This window comes from Macadamia integrifolia, chromosome 6 (genome assembly GCF_013358625.1).
Source record: "Macadamia integrifolia cultivar HAES 741 chromosome 6, SCU_Mint_v3, whole genome shotgun sequence".
NCBI lineage: Eukaryota > Viridiplantae > Streptophyta > Magnoliopsida > Proteales > Proteaceae > Macadamia > Macadamia integrifolia.
Genome location: NC_056562.1, coordinates 26,216,251 through 26,233,691, shown reverse-complemented (window position 1 = coordinate 26,233,691; position 17,441 = coordinate 26,216,251). Strand labels below are relative to the sequence as shown.

Below are 17,441 nucleotides of genomic sequence, written 5' to 3'. Positions count from 1 at the left end.
TGACTCTGAACCAACAGCGGAAAGGGTTAGATTGCGATTGACATTGCTCCTCACATATTGTTCCAAATGGGTCAAGAATTTAAGCGTGGGATCTCTTGATTACACTCAACAAAAGTAGAAAAGCCATTACCTGCAGAATAAATTTCTACAAACCATACCTGGTGGAAGAACAGGAATCAGCTGTGTTTGAAGAGCTAATTCTTCTCACAGCATCTATGTTTCGATACAAAACTACCACTACCAGAATCACCTCCTTGTTTGTGAACACACCACCAATTTTTAGGATGAAAAGGACTCCTTTCCCTTTGTCCAGTCAACCGACCAAAGAGTAGGTCAGGAACGGGGGGAAAAAATAATAATAACAGGAAAGAAAGAGAACAGAGGAAGTTGCAGGGGAAGAAAGGGAAAGAAAGAAAAACAAAGAGAGATCACAAGTAAGAAAGGGGATGGGAAGGAAGGAGTTCGCACACACCAGCCACGCAGGATTTCAACCCAAACAACTCAATTTTCTATTCCATCTCCAATCTGTCCAATGAATTGGTTTACAAGCACATTAATAATAAAATAAACTCCTAAATATCATAACTCATAAACTAGGAAACTAAAAACTAAACTCAAATTGGTAAAGCCAATATCCTACGTAATCTAGCCAAATAAAAGATAGATTACAATCTTATTCCCAAAATAGATAAACCTTCAAAAAATCCTACTAAACTCCAAAAAATCAATCAAATCCGGTTCTTGATTGGATCACTCAAATGGTTTCAGCCCAGTCCAAAGAATCACTCCTGCATCACTTGGGTCTTTCATTCGGGCCTTCTAGAGGGTGAGATTGATGATGATATTTCCCACAGAATTAAAGTAGGATGGATGAAATGGAGAGGGGAGTCTGGAGTGTTATGTGGTCGACGTATTCGTCTAAAGCTTAAATGAAAATTCTACAGGACAGCCATAAGACCAGCTATGATGTATGGTGCAAAATGTTGGGCAGTCAAGAAGCGTAACATAGATAAGTTGAGTGTGGTTGAGATGAGGATGTTGAGATGGATGTGCGGCAAACACTGAGAGGTAGAACAAGAAATGACCAGATTAGATCGAATTAAAGAATTGCCCCAATTCAGGATAAGCTCAAAGAATGTCGGTTACGACGATTTGGCCATGTCCAAAGGAGGCCCTTGGATGCCTCGATACAAAAGAGTGACCAAATGCATATGAATGGAGCTAAAACGACCAGGGGCAGGCCAAAATTGACCATTGATGAGTTAATTAGTAGAGACATGCAAAAGTTAAGCCTTCACCCAAGTATGGCATCTAACAGAGCTACATGGAGAGCTAGGATTCGAGTTGCAGATGGTTCATGAGTGGGATGTCCCAAAGTTTTTGTTTTTGTTTTTGCTTTTGTTTCCCCCCCCACCCAAAATCTTGCGGATCCAAGTAGCCGACCCCATTTAGTTGGGATAAGGCTAAGCTTTGTTGTTGTTGTTGTACCAATACCAACCGATACCAATAAGTATCGACTAATAAGACCCTTAACTGTTGCAAAATTCGTCTATCTAATAAGGGCCACATGTTGAGGGTGTTGATTTATATCTTGCATATCAGCCTATCAAAGGGGTTTTATCTGTACTTTGATATGGATATCCACCTATTCAGGAGACTTATAATCATAAGTACAAAAAAATTCTAAAAGAACTCAGTTACAAGGTTAGGTGTCTAGGCTTGATTATCATCCTAGGAGAACACTGAACTTGTTGTGAACGGAGAAAACAGCTGGTGATCCCTCACCAAGTGGAATTGTGCTTTGGTAGTGATCTTGCGAAGCTACTAGGTTTAGTGTAAGATTGGGTCACAAGTGATCCAATCCCACGTAGGATCTTCAGTAAATTCAATAAAAATCAAATTTTGGGACAGATGGTATGAACAAAACAGAAATAAGAGAATGAAGGGACGAATGGGGTAGGGGAATAGGTTGTGTCGAGTATCTCACTCTTCCCTAGGGCATCTCACCCAAGCTATCTCTCACAACACTGCATCTCACAGTTCTCCAACACAAAGCTTTATTTTTCCTTTTTTCATTTAATCAAATTCGTGTTCAATGTTGTAAGCCCCTTACAAACTTATATAAAAGACTCAAAACTGACTCAAACATTAAAAAGGAAAGGCCTAACACAATCCTTAACTAACTAGGAAACCTAAACAACAAACTTATATAAAAGACTCAAAACTGACTCAAACATTAAAAAGGAAAGGCCTAACACAATCCTTAACTAACTAGGAAACCTAAACTGACTAGAAAACTAAAATAACAAAGAAGATAAACTCAAAATAAGACTCCAACTATGTTAATTAATTAAATCTCGTTTTCCTACTTTCTACCCATATTTTAGGCCCATTAAAGTGGTCAATTACAAATAAAACCCATCGGAACAAAAGCCTAACACATACATAACCCAACCCAAGGCTTATTCCAATAAAATAAGCTCATTAAGTGGCTTATCTACGTCAATTCTCCACCATTTAAAAAAAACTCGAGGTCGAGTTTTGAACATGAGAACAACTACCTTGGTGTGATGAAGATTAAACTACAGTCCATAGTAAGACTTAGGCAATTCTTTGAAGATATGAATGAAGTCTAGAATGTGAGGGCTCGATCTTCAAGATACTTTAATGGGATGATGAACTCCACATGCTTAGGTTTAACAATCTCAAATGTATCCATGGGATCATCCACATGTACACCTTGACGCCTTCAACCACTGTATTCTTGACCTCCACAATTTCAATCTCAAGCACCTCAAGATCTTCCTCTTGGTTGTTCACAGTCATCACAGATGTTGAAGTACCATTCTCCTTGGGTTCGATCTCCTTGTCCATAATTGTGACTATGTTGCTTTTGACTTCATCCACTTTAATCTCTCTGATAAGAACATCAATGACTACCTCTCCCCGACAGTAGGAGTGGCTGGATTTTCACCAATACTAACCCAAGGATTAAAGTATTTGTATCGGTCGCTGTATCGGTCGGCCAAAATTAAGATACGTATCGGAAGGTATCGTATCGTATCGGAGATACATTAAGATACGCTAAAGATACACACATAAATGGATAGGAAACACTTTTGCATAAAAAAATTGTTAAAAAAAACTATTGATAATATATATTATGCATAAACACTAAATTGAGGGTATCGCACTAAGAATTCAAGGTTTGTAGTTGTGCCATAAATGTAATATCCTTGTTCCCAACTTTGATTTTCACTCTAGATAGAGCGAAATATGGTTGGTAGTGACTTTGGAACAAAAACCCCTCAAAAAATCGTGTTTTTCTGAAAAATTACATATCTTGGCCATTATATGACCGTAGCGCACTGTATCAGTACATACCGATACTCACCGATATGTACCGATATATACCGAAACGTACATTTCACCTTGATTTTATATTTTTCAGAGTATCGAAACGTATCGGTGTATTGTATCGTATCGGTTGTGTATCGGTGCATATCGGTATGTATCGTAGGATATATATCAATACGAAAGGATTTTAAAAATTTTATGTATCGTATCGGTGTGTATCGTATCGGTCCGCTAAATTTAAGATATGTATCGGAGAGTATTGTATCGGTATCAGAGATACTTTAAACCATGCACTAACCTCAACTTCTGACTCTGGTTCCTTGGTCAGAGGTGTCTTCTCTTGTTGTTCCTTTGCAATGCGTTGTGCAATAAAGGCCAATGATTCCTTCATACTCTTGTCAATTGTGGGTGACTTTTGGAAATCTGGTGGAGGGAAGTACATTCTTCGCTCATGCTTAGATAGGTACATGCCCGCCAACTCATACTGCATCTCGTCCCAAGTTCTAGGCTCACACCCTTGAACTTGAAGTTGTCTTTCACGCCCTCTCCATTGTATTCGGACACAATCACTCATTTGGGAGTGAACATATCGAAGTTGTTGCGTCTCTGTCAAGTTGTAGTTGTCAAAGTACATGTCCAATTCATTTACCCATTCAAAGAAGATGTATAAAGAGTTTCTCACAAAATTCATGTGGCTCCATCTTTGGTCTGGCTAGACTCTAATACCAAATAATGTAAGATTGGGTCACAATTAATCCAAACCCAAGTAGGATCTTTAGTAAATTCAATAAAAATAAAATTTACGGACAGATAGTATGAACAAAACAAAAATAAGAGAATGAAGGGAATAACGGGGTAAGGGAATAGGTTAGGTCAAGTATCTCACTCTTCCCTAGGGCATCTCACCCAATCTGTCTCTCGCAGCAATGCACCTTACAGCACTGCATCTCACAAAACTTTCCCTTTTTTCTTATTTAATCAAATTCGTGTTCAATGTTGTAGCCCTTTACAAACTTATATAAAAGACTCAAAACTGACTCAAACACTAAAAAGGAAAGGCCTAACCCAATCCTTAACTAACCAGGAAACCTAAACTAAGTAGAAAACTGAAGTAACAAAGAAAATAGAATCAAAACAAGGACTCTAACTAAACTAATGAATTAATCATGTTTTCCTACTTTCTACTCATTTTAATGGGCACATTACAAAGAAAACTCATGGGATCAAAGACCCAACACATACATAACCCAACCCAAGGCTTATTTCCGATAAAATAAGCTCATTCAGTGACTTATCTGCATCAGGGTTAGTCATGAGCCATAGTAAAACAACAGGTGTTTCCTCACCAGAGTAAAAAAGAGCAACCCAATGCAGGAGCTCCCACTACTGCAGGGTCTCGGAATGGGAGGGGCAAATGTATGCAGCCTTACCCACTACATAAATGTTTGGTTAGCACCGGGAAAAGCTACACCTTAGTGGAAAACCTAGAACAATACAGGTAGTGGATGAAGGCATTTGACAAACCACTTTAAACTTTAGTGCCTTCTTTTGTTTGTTTTCTTATCTTCCGTCGTAAACCCCAAGAAAATCAAACTTTGCTACCCAGCGAGCAAAAAGATGTTTAAACTACGCAACCAAGCAACAGCTGAGCTAACTGATCTACAACCATCCTAAGAGCGAAAGGACTTGCTTGTTTGTAAGGTGTTTCCTACACAGGAATGTGAATATGCGCACTTGCACTGCATAGTCTGAATTATCGTCATTATCTGAGCATTTCCATTTCCCGCCTCTTGGGCTACATTCTATTGATCCACAGAGAAGGCCCATAGATTGATTCTGTAGATATTAAATTAAAATATCAAACAGAGTGAAGTAATTTGACCATTTGACATCTTTTTTGTGATACACATAAAGGAGCTTCTATATATGCTTACCAAAAAGAACCCGTCGAATGGTTTAGCCTGGTGCTTGCATGTCCAAAAAACCCATTTAAGAACAACAAAGCATAATAGTTCAAAATTTCCCCGAAATATCTAAGGAATTTTGCTAGTTTCAACAAAACAAGACGAAACATGATGCAAAACCAGAAGTAGGCATAATTTCAGTCAAATGTAATTTCAGTCACAAAAATGCACTGCTTCGTCAAAATTTCAATCGTTTCAGTTCAAATTTTTTTATCATTTCTGCTGTCCCCCCCCCCCAAAAAAGTCCAAGCAAAACTTACCAGAAAGACACTGTTCCGGTCAAAATTTCACTACTTCCGGTCATTTTGTTCTGACCGAAACGAGACCGAAATACAAGTTTTTGAACCTTTCCAAGTATGCAGCTTGGGTTGCATACACAAATCCAATGGTGAGATTTCAACCATAGGCCATTCCATGGTTACTGGGAACCTCAATACTACAGAATTGCTAAAATACCGTTTTTGTGTGCAGATTGGTTTGATACACTGGGGATGGATATCAACAATCTCCAACCTTCAACTACAATGAACTCCTGACAGCCATTCAAAAGGTAATACTTAAACATTTAGATCTCTAATTACATATTTAATGAGTAGACGACCCAATAGGAACGGAAAATAGCTCAATCAATGATGCTAAAACAAATATACTAATTCAAATACATAGCCATTAAGAGAAAATTCGGGTCATCAATTGCTCGAGGAAGCACCAAATTCAATTTTAAAAGAAAAGAAAATGATAAAGTTTGAAATGTGAAAAGCATATAGAGCTAATGCATACCAGATAAGAATACATTTTGAGATCACAAAATAGTGCATACCCACAACATGACAACTCCACTGTGAAGGGCTTAAAACTAAATCTGAGCCTGCAAATGGTAGAACACTAGCTCCACAACCATCGCTTCTTTTTAAACTAGGCCGATAAGTGGGATCCATCTGTGTCAATAAATTATAAAATAAGATTAGAAAAAGAAAAAAAAACATTATCTTCGATATAAAATCAATTCGACCATGCACAGACTGGAAATACATTTAGTGGGATTCAAAGATAATATGAAACAAACATCTTGGACCCTCCAGTTGAAAGTGAATTTTAAAAAAATCTAATTAGTTCATTTTAGGCAAGTTATTATCCAAAAAGGGGGGGAAAGGAGGGGATTTTTCGATTACTATCTATACCATATTAACCCAAAACAGAACCCATTCTCCTCTAATCAATCATTCAATCATTAAAAGGACTCACTTTCTCATACCATAACCTAGCCATATCATCATCCTTCAACCCGCCAAAACCCTAACCACAGCTTGAAACTAAAAACCCTATTTCACAATCCCAGTAGCTCTAGTACTAACTTATACACTAACAGCACATATTCTGAATCAGAATTACCCTAGCCAATTGCAATTCTAGGGTTGTTCAGTGTTCACTTTCACTCCAATATTAGAAAATCCTGCAAAACCATTTATGTGCTTTCATGATATCTAGTATTGGTGCATTCCCACTCGCACAGAAACTGGTGAAATTTCCTGCATTGTGAACCAACTCCAGCATACTCAAGGTGAGTGCACTGACTATTCACACAAAAATCAGGGATTAAAACTGCTACGTAATCGACTAACAACCCACCAAAGAAATCCCATCAAGATTCATTTTTCACCAAATTTCAACCTTTGATGATTAATACTCTAACCATCAATGGTTTGTTTTCCCAGAAAGCTGGTCCAGCAATCTTAGAGCCAAGTCGAAAATCATTTTGAATTATGCCAATAAGACTGATGACTGACACAATTACTTGGGAAACAGACTGAAAGTTCAGAAAGAAGAAACACTCTTTTCACATGATAATATCAACTTAGTGAAAGCATTTGATAAGATGTCCTCTGAGATCACTTCGTCTCTTATGAAAGAAATTGTTAAGAGCAGATACAGTGATGTGATTAAGGAAATGTACTTTTTCTCACCAATAAATCCGTTGTTACTCATCACAAAGAAAAGGAAAACATACGCTATATTATTAGATATCTTGTTGCTATACATTGTACACAAATGAGTTCAAGTGTCGGCACATTGCCACTTGCAGAGAAAATTGAAAAAGTTTTCTGCAAATCAAACAGCACCAGTATAGTTCCAGTGAGTTTACTCACCATTCACACAAAGAACAGCTATAAAGTTGCTATGTGATTGGCTTGGCTAATTATCCACCAAAGGAAGACCAAAATAAAACAGTTCCTTTTGCCCAATAAACCAACATTTTCTGCATTATGTACAATAATAGTCCAACCACCAAAAGTTTCTATTGTTGTAATTCCACAATATTAAAGATGAGACAAAAGAACCTAGAACATTTACTTCTATTTTAACGGTAGCTGTTCTCTCTCAAAAGAACCCCGCCTAATTACACATCCAGGTCCTGTCCAGTATTCAATTTCAATCTATAAAAGGCAGTTGCCCAGTTTAAGTCCTACTTTTGAAGGGTCCCAGGAGGGTAATATAGAACAGAATCTGAATAGTCAAAACAGTACACAAACAGGATCTTTCTCAGAGAATAGAAGTCCAGATTATGGACCAGAACTCAAATAAAGTTCTGTTCTAAGGGTAAGAAACCATTGCTGAAAATTTCAGATCAATCAGATGGGTGGATCTGAGAAGGACAGATCCAACTGTACAAGACACAATCCCATAAGCTGGAGTATGTGTGTGTGTTAAGGTTTGTACCGTAGACAGTACACCATGGGATAATGTTTAGCTGTTGAGTTTCTACTAGTTTGTTACGTCTCTTAAGTTATTTCCTACTAAGAGTTGGTTACTGGTTAATATAAAGGAAATAGTTAGTACACGATAGGGGAATTCACTCCACCATGTTCTAGCTCACCAAAGTCACTCTCTTTCTCTTCTTCTTCGTTACAGGTTCTAGTTGCCGAGGTATTGTCACAATGGCATTTAAGACTTTGGGTTCAACTTTCTAGCCACTTTCCTTAACTCATTTTAGTCTGAAATTTTAAAATGGGGATAGATATGGGGTCCTCTATCATATGGATCCACCCATACACGGCCATGTGGCAAGTCATGAAGTGGAAAATTTAAACAGCCATGGTGAATATTAGAGGCCCCTTCCTTAAAAGATATCAGTGTCCGTTCCACATAAATCTGAGGAAATGTCTGTAGAAGTACATGAGGGAAACCTGGAACTGAGTTCACCACAATATACTATAACAATGGTTCTGTTGGTGAGCTTACTGACCATTCACACAAAAAGGACAGCCCAATAAGGCTAATGAGTGACTGGCTAATTGGCCACCTTAAAAAAAATAAATAAATAAATAAATAAATAAATATTACATGTGCCAATACAATAGAAAAATAAGTAAGAAAGATAAATAAGATCATTGGAAAAGGGAAGGGCCATGAAACAAAGCTAGGCCATATACTAGGATCACACCAGAATCACTCACATTTGAAGAACCTTTGCTTCTGAAAGCAAACAGCTATAAATCAAATTACCAAAACCGGCTAACAACCAAAAGTTTGAAGGGGTAAAAACAAAAGAAAGGAGATAAGGTGCATTGGGATTAAGGGAAAAAAAAAAAGAAAAGAAAAACGGCATAACAAACACTCACTTGATGAAATGATAGCCGCAAGAAACAGAACTGCAGTATTCACCCATAGGCATGTCCAGGAGGTGATATGAGAACGTCGCATTCATTATATCATCAAATTTACCATTGAAACAATCAACCAGTTAAGAACTCAATATTATAGTTGTATGCATCATGACATATATATACACTCCAGCTTGAGGGGGACTGTTAGTGTGTATCATGTGATAGGTTCCACGGGTGCTCCATGGAACAGTGTACAATGGGATAGCGTTTAGTTGCTGAGTTTCTACTAGCTTGCAACGTGTACTAAATTATTTCCTACTAAGAGTTGATTACCGGTTAATTGGTTAATATAAAGGATATACTTAGTCCACATCCACGATATGGGAATTCATTACAACATGTTCCAGTTCACTAAAGTCTCTCTCTTTCTCTTCTTCTTTACTGATTGTGGTTGTTGATTTATTGTCAAAATGGCATTTTAGATTTTCCTATTCATTTCTTTCTTTTCTTTTCTTTTTTTTTTTTTTTTTTTTTCTTTTTTTTGCTAACAATGGGTATCCAAGTGTTCAACTTGACTAGTCCCATGGGCCCATACTGACCCCACAACTGCATGGACCAGGATCATACCAGGGTCGAATCAGAACCATTCAACATTCACTGAAAGCAATGAAGAGCACTAAACACCCTTGTGTGAGTGGCTCCAAGGAGGAAAGATGAGTACAACTAAAAACTACACGCTTCTCAAGGCGAAGGTCCCTTGCCAACTCGGCTACCCCTTTAGGGTTTATTTCTTTCTTGTGGTGATCTCATGGTTTTACAAAACTTTTGGTTCAACTTTCTAGCCACTTTACTTAACTCATTTTTGGCTGAAAATTTTATAAAGGAGAAAGATATGGGGTCCTCTATCATATGGATCCACCCATGCATGGCCATGTGGCAAGTCATGAAGAGGAAAATTTCAACAGACAGTGAATATTAGAGGACCCTTTCTTAAAAGATATCAGTGTCCGTTCCACATAAATCTGAGGAAATGTCTGTAGAAGTACATGAGGAAAACCTGGAACTGAGTTCACCACAATATACTGTAACAATGGTTCTGTTGGTGAGCTTACTGACCATTCACACAAAAAGGACAGCCCAATAAGGCTAATGAGTGACTGGCTAATTGGCCACCTTAAAAAAAATAAATAAATAAATAAATATTAAATGTGCCAATACAATAGAAAAATAAGTAAGAAAGATAAATAAGATCATTGGAAAAGGGAAGGGCCATGAAACAAAGCTAGGCCATATACTAGGATCACACCAGCATCACTCACATTTGAAGAACCTTTGCTTCTGAAAGCAAACAGCTATAAATCAAATTACCAAAACCAGCTAACAACCAAAAGTTTGAACGGGCAAAAACAAAAGAAAGAAGATAAGGTGCATTGGGATTAAGGGCAAAAAAGAAAAGAAAAATGGCATAACAAACACTCCGTTGATGCAATGATAGCTGCAAGAAACAGAACTGCAGTATTCACCCATAGGCATGTCCAGGAGGTGATATGAGAACGCCGTATTCATTATATCATCAAATTTACCATTGAAACAATCAACCGGTTAAGAACTCAATATTATAGTTGTATGCACCATGAGATATATGTATGCATGTATGTATATATTTATGCATATATAAAAACATGCATATATAATTTATAATAAAATATAAAATATATAAGATATATATACACACTCCAGCTTGAGGAGTGTTAAAGTGTGTATCATGTGAGTTTCCATGGAAAAGTGCACCGTGGGTTAATGTTTAGTTGTTGAGTTGTTATTAGCTTGTTATGTCTCTTTAGTTATTTCCTACTAAGAGTTGGTTATGGATCAATATAAAGGAAATTGTTAGTCCACAATAGGGGAAACCACTCCATCATGTCTATCTCACCAAAGTCTCTCTCTTTATCTTCTTTCTGGTCTCGGTTGTTGATTATGTCTCTTTATTTATTTCCTACTAAGAGTTGGCTACTGATTAATATAAAGGAAATTGTTACTCCACAATAGGGGAAACCACTCCATCATGTCTATCTCACCAAAGTCTCTCTCTTTATCTTCTTCCCGGTCTTGGTTGTTGAGGTATTGTCAGAGCATTCTAGATTTTCGTGTTCGTTTCCTTCTTGTGGAGATTTCATGGTTTTATAGAACTTTGTGTTGAACTTTCTAGCCACTTTCCTTCAATCATTTTTTTCTGAAATCAAGGGACGTAGTTATGGGGCCCTCCATCATATGGATCTACCCATATACGGCCATGTGGTAGGTCATGAAGTGGCATGCTTCGACAGGCATAGTGAACTTAGGAGGACCCTTTCTTAAAAGATATCAAGATCTGTTCCACATAAATCTGAGGAAATGTCTGTAGAAGTACTTGAGGAAAACCTGGAATCCTGGATCCGAGTTCACCACAATATACTATTACTATGGTGTTGTAGGTGAGCTTACTGACCAATCACACAAAAAGACAGCCCAATAAGGCTAATGCGTGACTGGCTAATTGGCCACCTTTAAGCACAAGAAAACTCATGTAAGATAAGTAAGAACACTGGAAAAGATAAGGGCCTCGAAACAAAGTAAGACCACATACTACGATCACACCGGAGTCACTCACATTTTGAACTTTGCTTCTGACAGCAAACAGCTATAACTCAAATTACCAAAACCAGGAAACGTCCATTACTTAGAACATGCAGAAACAAAAGAAGGTGCATCGGGATAGAGGCAAAAGAAAAGGTAAAAATGGTGTAAAAAGCACTCCCTTGATGCAATGATAGCTTCATAAAACAGAACTGCAGTATTCACCCAAGGGCATTTCCTATTTACGACAGAATGAGCATCAACAACAACAATTATAGAAATAATAGTGGCAACATTGAGAAAAAATAAGAAACATGCATCAGCTACATTATGATTTGATTTGATCCAACTCAATCATGTTGTAATATAATCCATAGCATCAAATCTTTCCAGTTCCTGATATAATTTAGTATCAATAAGTACAGAAACTTCAAACAAAAAAAAAAAAAAAAAAAACACTTTTCAACGGAAGAAAAGAGCAAAAACTAACCAGAGGAGCCACAATAAAATCGAAACCTCCAGAAACATTGAAAGCTAAAACATGAGGCATGTCATCATCGAATTCGGTAATGACTCCACAGTACCGTGAGTCGCTTTTATCTCCAACCCTCTGTCCAAGCGGCATCTTCTGAGCCTTTTTATGAATTTCTCTTTGAATATACCAAGAAAGAGAATCAAAACAAAAGTTTTTCAGAATCACAAAAACAACAAAATTCGAAACCCTTTTTGGCTTCAGTCGGAGACAGAATGAGATCTGGTCGAAACCAGTAAGGGGTGACTGAGGAGAACTCTCTGAGAAAAAAGGACCGGAATGAAACGCCCTAATGAGAGTAGAACTTGGATTGTAAAACGCCAATGAGAGAGTTTGGATAAGGGATGTTTGAGAGTCAAAAATATAAGTTGAAATAGAAGAGAAAGCTTTCCTCTACCGTCCGTGGGTGAAGAAGAAGGAAAATGTACACCCACCACCTTGTTGAAATGCAAAACGAGAGGGAAGAAATATGAAGGCGACTTTGGGGGTTTAGTAGGGTTTTTCGCGATCCAACAAAGTAACAGTCGAGACCCGAGGGTTATTAATACTCGCGCCTCTACACGTGTGGAGACCAACTAGGGTTTTCTTCTTTTAGGATAAAAAAGAAATTACATTAATCATGAAAATAAATGTCCAAATTATTAGCATTGACATGTGTGGAGACCTATCTTGTTTCATTCCATATGATAGACCCCTCCCCTGGCTGTCGCCTCAAAACGCTTTTTTGCCATCATATAATTAGAATAAAGTAAGACACATTTCTCTTCTGTTATAAGCGAGACAATCTAATCAAAAATATTTTTGATGTTATAAGTGATCCTATGCAAATTAGAACTTTTTTATTGAAAAAAATGAAGCGATAATATATGAGTTGATGTAAGGTTAAGTATAGTCATAGGATCTTTACCTTCCCCATGATCTAAAAAACTCCTTAGAAAATCGACAAACAAGGGAGAGAGGGATCAAATTTTTCTTCGAAATCAAAACTTATGATTGCTAAAGTAGGGCAAGTATAGACTCACTAGGATTACAAATCCTAGCTGGCCAGATCTCTATAAGAGATTTGGCCACAACAAAGTAAACTTTTGGCCTAATCTCAAGAGTTTTATCTTTCTCTCTCCCTTTTTCTATTCATTATCTCCCAATTGAAAGTGTGTGTCTCTAAAGATCTCCATTGCTATTATTGGATTTTGATGATAGAACTTTGCCTAATGAGATTGCAATAAACCATCGATCATCACAGTTTATGCGAAGACGACGCGTATGACAACCATATTCATTATGTTGCAAGGAAAACTACATCAAGGTTGTAACCCTAGATATCCGTTTGCTTTTCGATTTAATAATTCCATTTGCGGAGGACAATGGAAATGCTATTTAACATAAATGCTACATTGGATGGTCGAAGTGACCACCATTTGGAACTGAAAAATGAGAGAAATTCAGGGTGATGGAGCCACGATACCCGGAAGTGGAAGAGTTTAGGATAGGAAGGATTAGAGGGGTGAGTTGTCAAAAACAAGGGGGTTGTGATGAGACTCGTAATGGGGTAGTGTATGAAGATTAGAGTCAGGCCAAATGGTAAACCAATCAGGGTATATGAGAATATGATACACAAGAATTTAAAAAATTTGATGGACAATGCCAAAAGGTATGAAGAGAAGTTGGTGTGGGTGGTGACTACATACACACAAACAAGGCAACAGGGCTTTTGAACAAGTTGACAAAAAATGGTGAGGGAAAGAAAGTTGTTATATTCAACCTTGCTCAGAATCTGTATTGTAATTTTTTTTGCATGAAACCTCATGTTCGTTCTTACTTGAAATTTTCATGTAGTCGATCCCATTAAGTTGGAATAAGGTTTTTAGATATTGGTATTATTGTTGCTGCTGTTTACCAGTAAGTTTTCGAACCAGTGAGTGAGTGTTTTAGTAAGCATAGAAAAGATTACAGATAAAATAGTTCCCTTCACATTTAACTGGAAAGAGTAGTACAGATAAAGTAGTAAAGAAAAAGATTATATATATATCTCTGAAACATTGGCCTGATCATATGCTGTTTTCCGGAACTGGAGATGAGTTTTCCATAGAAGACTTGTTAGGAGAGAGTACTACTTTCTCTTTCTTGGAAGGATAGTAGAGTAGATAATGTTGGCAAATGAAGAGAAGGTCAAAACAGATTGAAAGCAAGGACAGTAGGGTCTTCCCTATATTCCCATACAAGTTAACCCAAGAACCTTGGTCTATAGATTGCATGGCCATCTGGGCATAGTTCATCAAACCTCCGAGTAAATCAAGTAAGATGTTTCCAATGCTCCATCCCTGTGTACTCTTTCTCCTAAAGTTCATATAAGCTTGTGGAATGTACTTGATGGCAGTCATAACCACTTGAATTATATTAAAGACAGAGATGAGCCAAAGCCAAGAACGGTGTGGTAGGGATATAAAGAAACAGATAGCAGCAGAACCCCAAGCAACACAAGTGATTGCAATACAAGTTTTAGAGACTTTCTGGCCTCCACCTTCATAGATGTATACTTGAAGCAGAGTGATTGTTGTCAATGCAACAGCATGAATTGAGAAAGCTACATCATTTGCAGCAACAGGAATCATCTGATCACCACCACCACCGCCACCGCCGTACTTGTTTTGGTATTGCCTCTGGACTACATGGCTAAAGAACAGAGAAGCATTGTAGATGAGATATGACGAGTGCTTCGTGAAATTCAGAACCAGGAAGTCGAAATTCAACCCCACAACACTTTCAAAACCAAAAAAAATTCAATTGATTAGAACAATATCATCACAATCAAACCAAATTGAAGCAAAACAGGGGAAAGGGTAATACTAATGGGATGGGTTACCCTTTTCTTCTGTAATTGAGGATAACTTGTGGGTAGAAACTGAAGGACCAGGAGAAGAAAGCAATCCAACCGAAAAAGTTGTAAGCAATCTCAAGTGGATGAGATTTCCAGGAAACCACCATTCTTTTTTCTTTCCTAAGGCGATACACCAAAGATCAGAAAGTAAAGATGATATATGGAAGGAACTGATCAGTCTTGTGATTTCGAGGTAACATAAGAAGACTCAGTCCATCCATCCATCCATACTCTCACTTTGAGAGAGCCAGTGATCAAAACACAGCTTTAACACACATAAGCTTCTTGTAAGTGTTTTGGGAATCAATTTATTTAGGGTAATTTACAACGCGACCCCCTGGAGAATACCAATATTAGAGGGACACCCCCTCTATAATTAGGAGTTCCCATATAGATACCAAATTAAGCAGATTTAATATTAATATACTGAAGAAGGTTGGTTGGTTGGTTGATATCTTCTTCTCCTTCTTCTTCATTATTAAGATTTAAGAGCTAACAATGGTGGTGGGCCAGGGGCAGGGGCAGTGCACCGGCCACCGGAACATGCACTACTTGGGTGGTTTTCAGCTGTACATCCACCAAACCCAAACTCGATCAGAACAAAATCATCCTATCTTGGGCTGAATGAAATTACTACATTCATCATCTCTATAGAAATGTGATTCTTTTAGGATCTAGTTTCCTTTTATCCACACAAACTGAAGGAGGAATTTATTCTATCATAGCCATACTTTAGGCATGACCCATGTTAATCAATAGGGTATTGACAAGTCAAGTCAATCTAGGACTTGGCACTTCTTCTTTCTTTTTTTCTTTAGACCTTCATTAACTATTGGGGGAGGAATCTATAGGCTGCAGTAAATATTGGCGTCTTTCACGGCAAACCAATGTGTACAATTGAGGGAGTGCCTCAAGATTCGTATACATGATCAAGGATGAAAGAGTGTCAAAGAGGAGAGAGCATATCTGAGAGCATGTACCAGCGGCAATGTATGAATTATCCTTTTATTTTGTTGGTGATCCTTTCGTATAAAATTGACTATCATGGACAAGAAAAAGTAACCAAGCGCTATTGTCATAATCACACCCAGTCTATTTATAAAACTAGTGGATATCCTTTTTACATTGTTGGGTGATCTGATGTAATTAATATTGTAATTACTCTCTTATTGAGAAAGGAGCAAAAACTTGTACACCTGCAAAAGTAGGCAGCAACCCCAAAAGAAGTTAGCATACAACTCACACGCCAAATATGGATATAGATAGAAGAAAGATTCCATATCTCAAATAACCATCTTTGGCTTAGAAGAAAGATTCCATCTCTCAAAAAACCATCTTTGGCTTAGTTTATCCAAGGTTGCATTTAAGGACTTAGGAATCAATTGACAAAAGCTTTTAAGATTTTGGAATTCATATTCTTTGCTCTATGAAAGAGATAAAACAACCTCCAAGTGTTTTTTTTATGTGAAAGTTGGTGGGGATGATGCTAAATAAAAGATTTCCATTCAATGATCAATCCTCATACACATTAGGGTATTAGAACGGTCACCTCTTCATACCACAAGGGCAATAACTCCAAAAGAATACATCAATAGTACACGCATCTCCTCACAAATGAATGGGTTCCCTCGAGCAACCCTTGTACAAGAATAATGATAATAGGTAGTTCTCTTACACTCTTAGGGTTCAAAATCCTAATTTATCAAAAGATGAAGAAAGAAAGGAGAGAGGACTGGTCAAATTGCAGGAAGCAAGAGAAAGAGCTCCAAGGGTCAAGTTAACCCCTACTTCTCTCCCTTCACTACTCTTTATATATTAAAAACCCTAATCTATGTGTAGAGTCCATATGCTAAGTGGAGAGATCCTCTTGAATGATTCTACCAATATTGCCTTATATGAGTGTAGACACTTCATTTTATCACTCAAAGTAATCTAGACAATGATAAAACCAATATGTCTCGAAATAAAGTGAGACCCATTATTTATTACTCAGGGGCATGGTTTTAAGTATCTCCGATACCGATACGATACCCTCCGATACGTATCTTAAATTTAGTCGACCGATACGATACACACCGATACGATACATTGAATTTTTTAAATCATTTCGTATCGATATATATCCTACAATACATACCGATATGCATCAATACACCACTAATACACATCGATACGATACGACTCTATGAAAAATATAAAATTGAGGTAAAATGTATGTTTCGGTATGTATTGGTACGTATCGGTGAGTATCGATATGTATCAGTATATATCAGCACGTATCGGTGAGTATCGATATATATATATATATATATATATCGATACGTATCGATAGGCGCTACGGTCATATAATGGACAATATGGGTAATTTTTCAGAAAAAAACGATTTTTTGAAGGGTTTTAGTTCCAAAGTTGCTGTCAACCATATTTCTCTCTAACTAAAGTAGAAATCAAGGTTGGGAACAAGGATTTTACATTTATGGGACAACTAC

General features: G+C 37.4%; 2 protein-coding genes across 3 annotated transcripts in view; both read right to left on the bottom strand.

Annotated features, from left to right (window-relative positions):
* The window catches only part of LOC122081344 (protein arginine N-methyltransferase 1.5), a 54,660-nt gene extending 42,063 nt beyond the window's left edge, over nt 1-12,597 (bottom strand). The window contains exons 1-2 of one of the 2 annotated variants that reach the window (XR_006141068.1): nt 12,033-12,597; nt 6,142-6,259 (exon numbers count right to left, since the gene is read on the bottom strand). Coding sequence is in view for 1 of the 2 variants with exons in the window: in XM_042648419.1 (XP_042504353.1) it covers nt 6,142-6,259; nt 12,033-12,167 (253 nt within the window). In the remaining variant the exon portion in view is untranslated. The remainder of the gene's footprint in view (nt 1-6,141; nt 6,260-12,032) is intronic. The other variant, XM_042648419.1, reaches the window with a different exon arrangement.
* A 1,424-nt stretch (nt 12,598-14,021) lies between these two features.
* LOC122082638 (cystinosin homolog) lies at nt 14,022-15,248 on the bottom strand. Its single transcript, XM_042650330.1, has 2 exons — nt 14,938-15,248; nt 14,022-14,834 (listed from the first exon to the last, which is right to left on the bottom strand). Exons 1-2 carry the CDS (start codon nt 15,057-15,059, stop codon nt 14,123-14,125), a joined length of 834 nt encoding a protein of 277 aa, XP_042506264.1. The 5' UTR covers nt 15,060-15,248; the 3' UTR covers nt 14,022-14,122.
* Nucleotides 15,249-17,441: the final 2,193 nt, after the last annotated feature.

Excerpts from the sequence above, each read along its gene's own strand:
- LOC122082638 (XM_042650330.1), bottom strand. The coding sequence starts at position 15,059 with ATGGTGGTTTCCTGGAAATCTCATCCACTTGAGATTGCTTACAACTTT. Across the intron at positions 14,835-14,937 it reads CTCAATTACAGAAGAAAAGG|TGTTGTGGGGTTGAATTTCG; the intron begins GTAACCCATCCC and ends TGGTTTTGAAAG.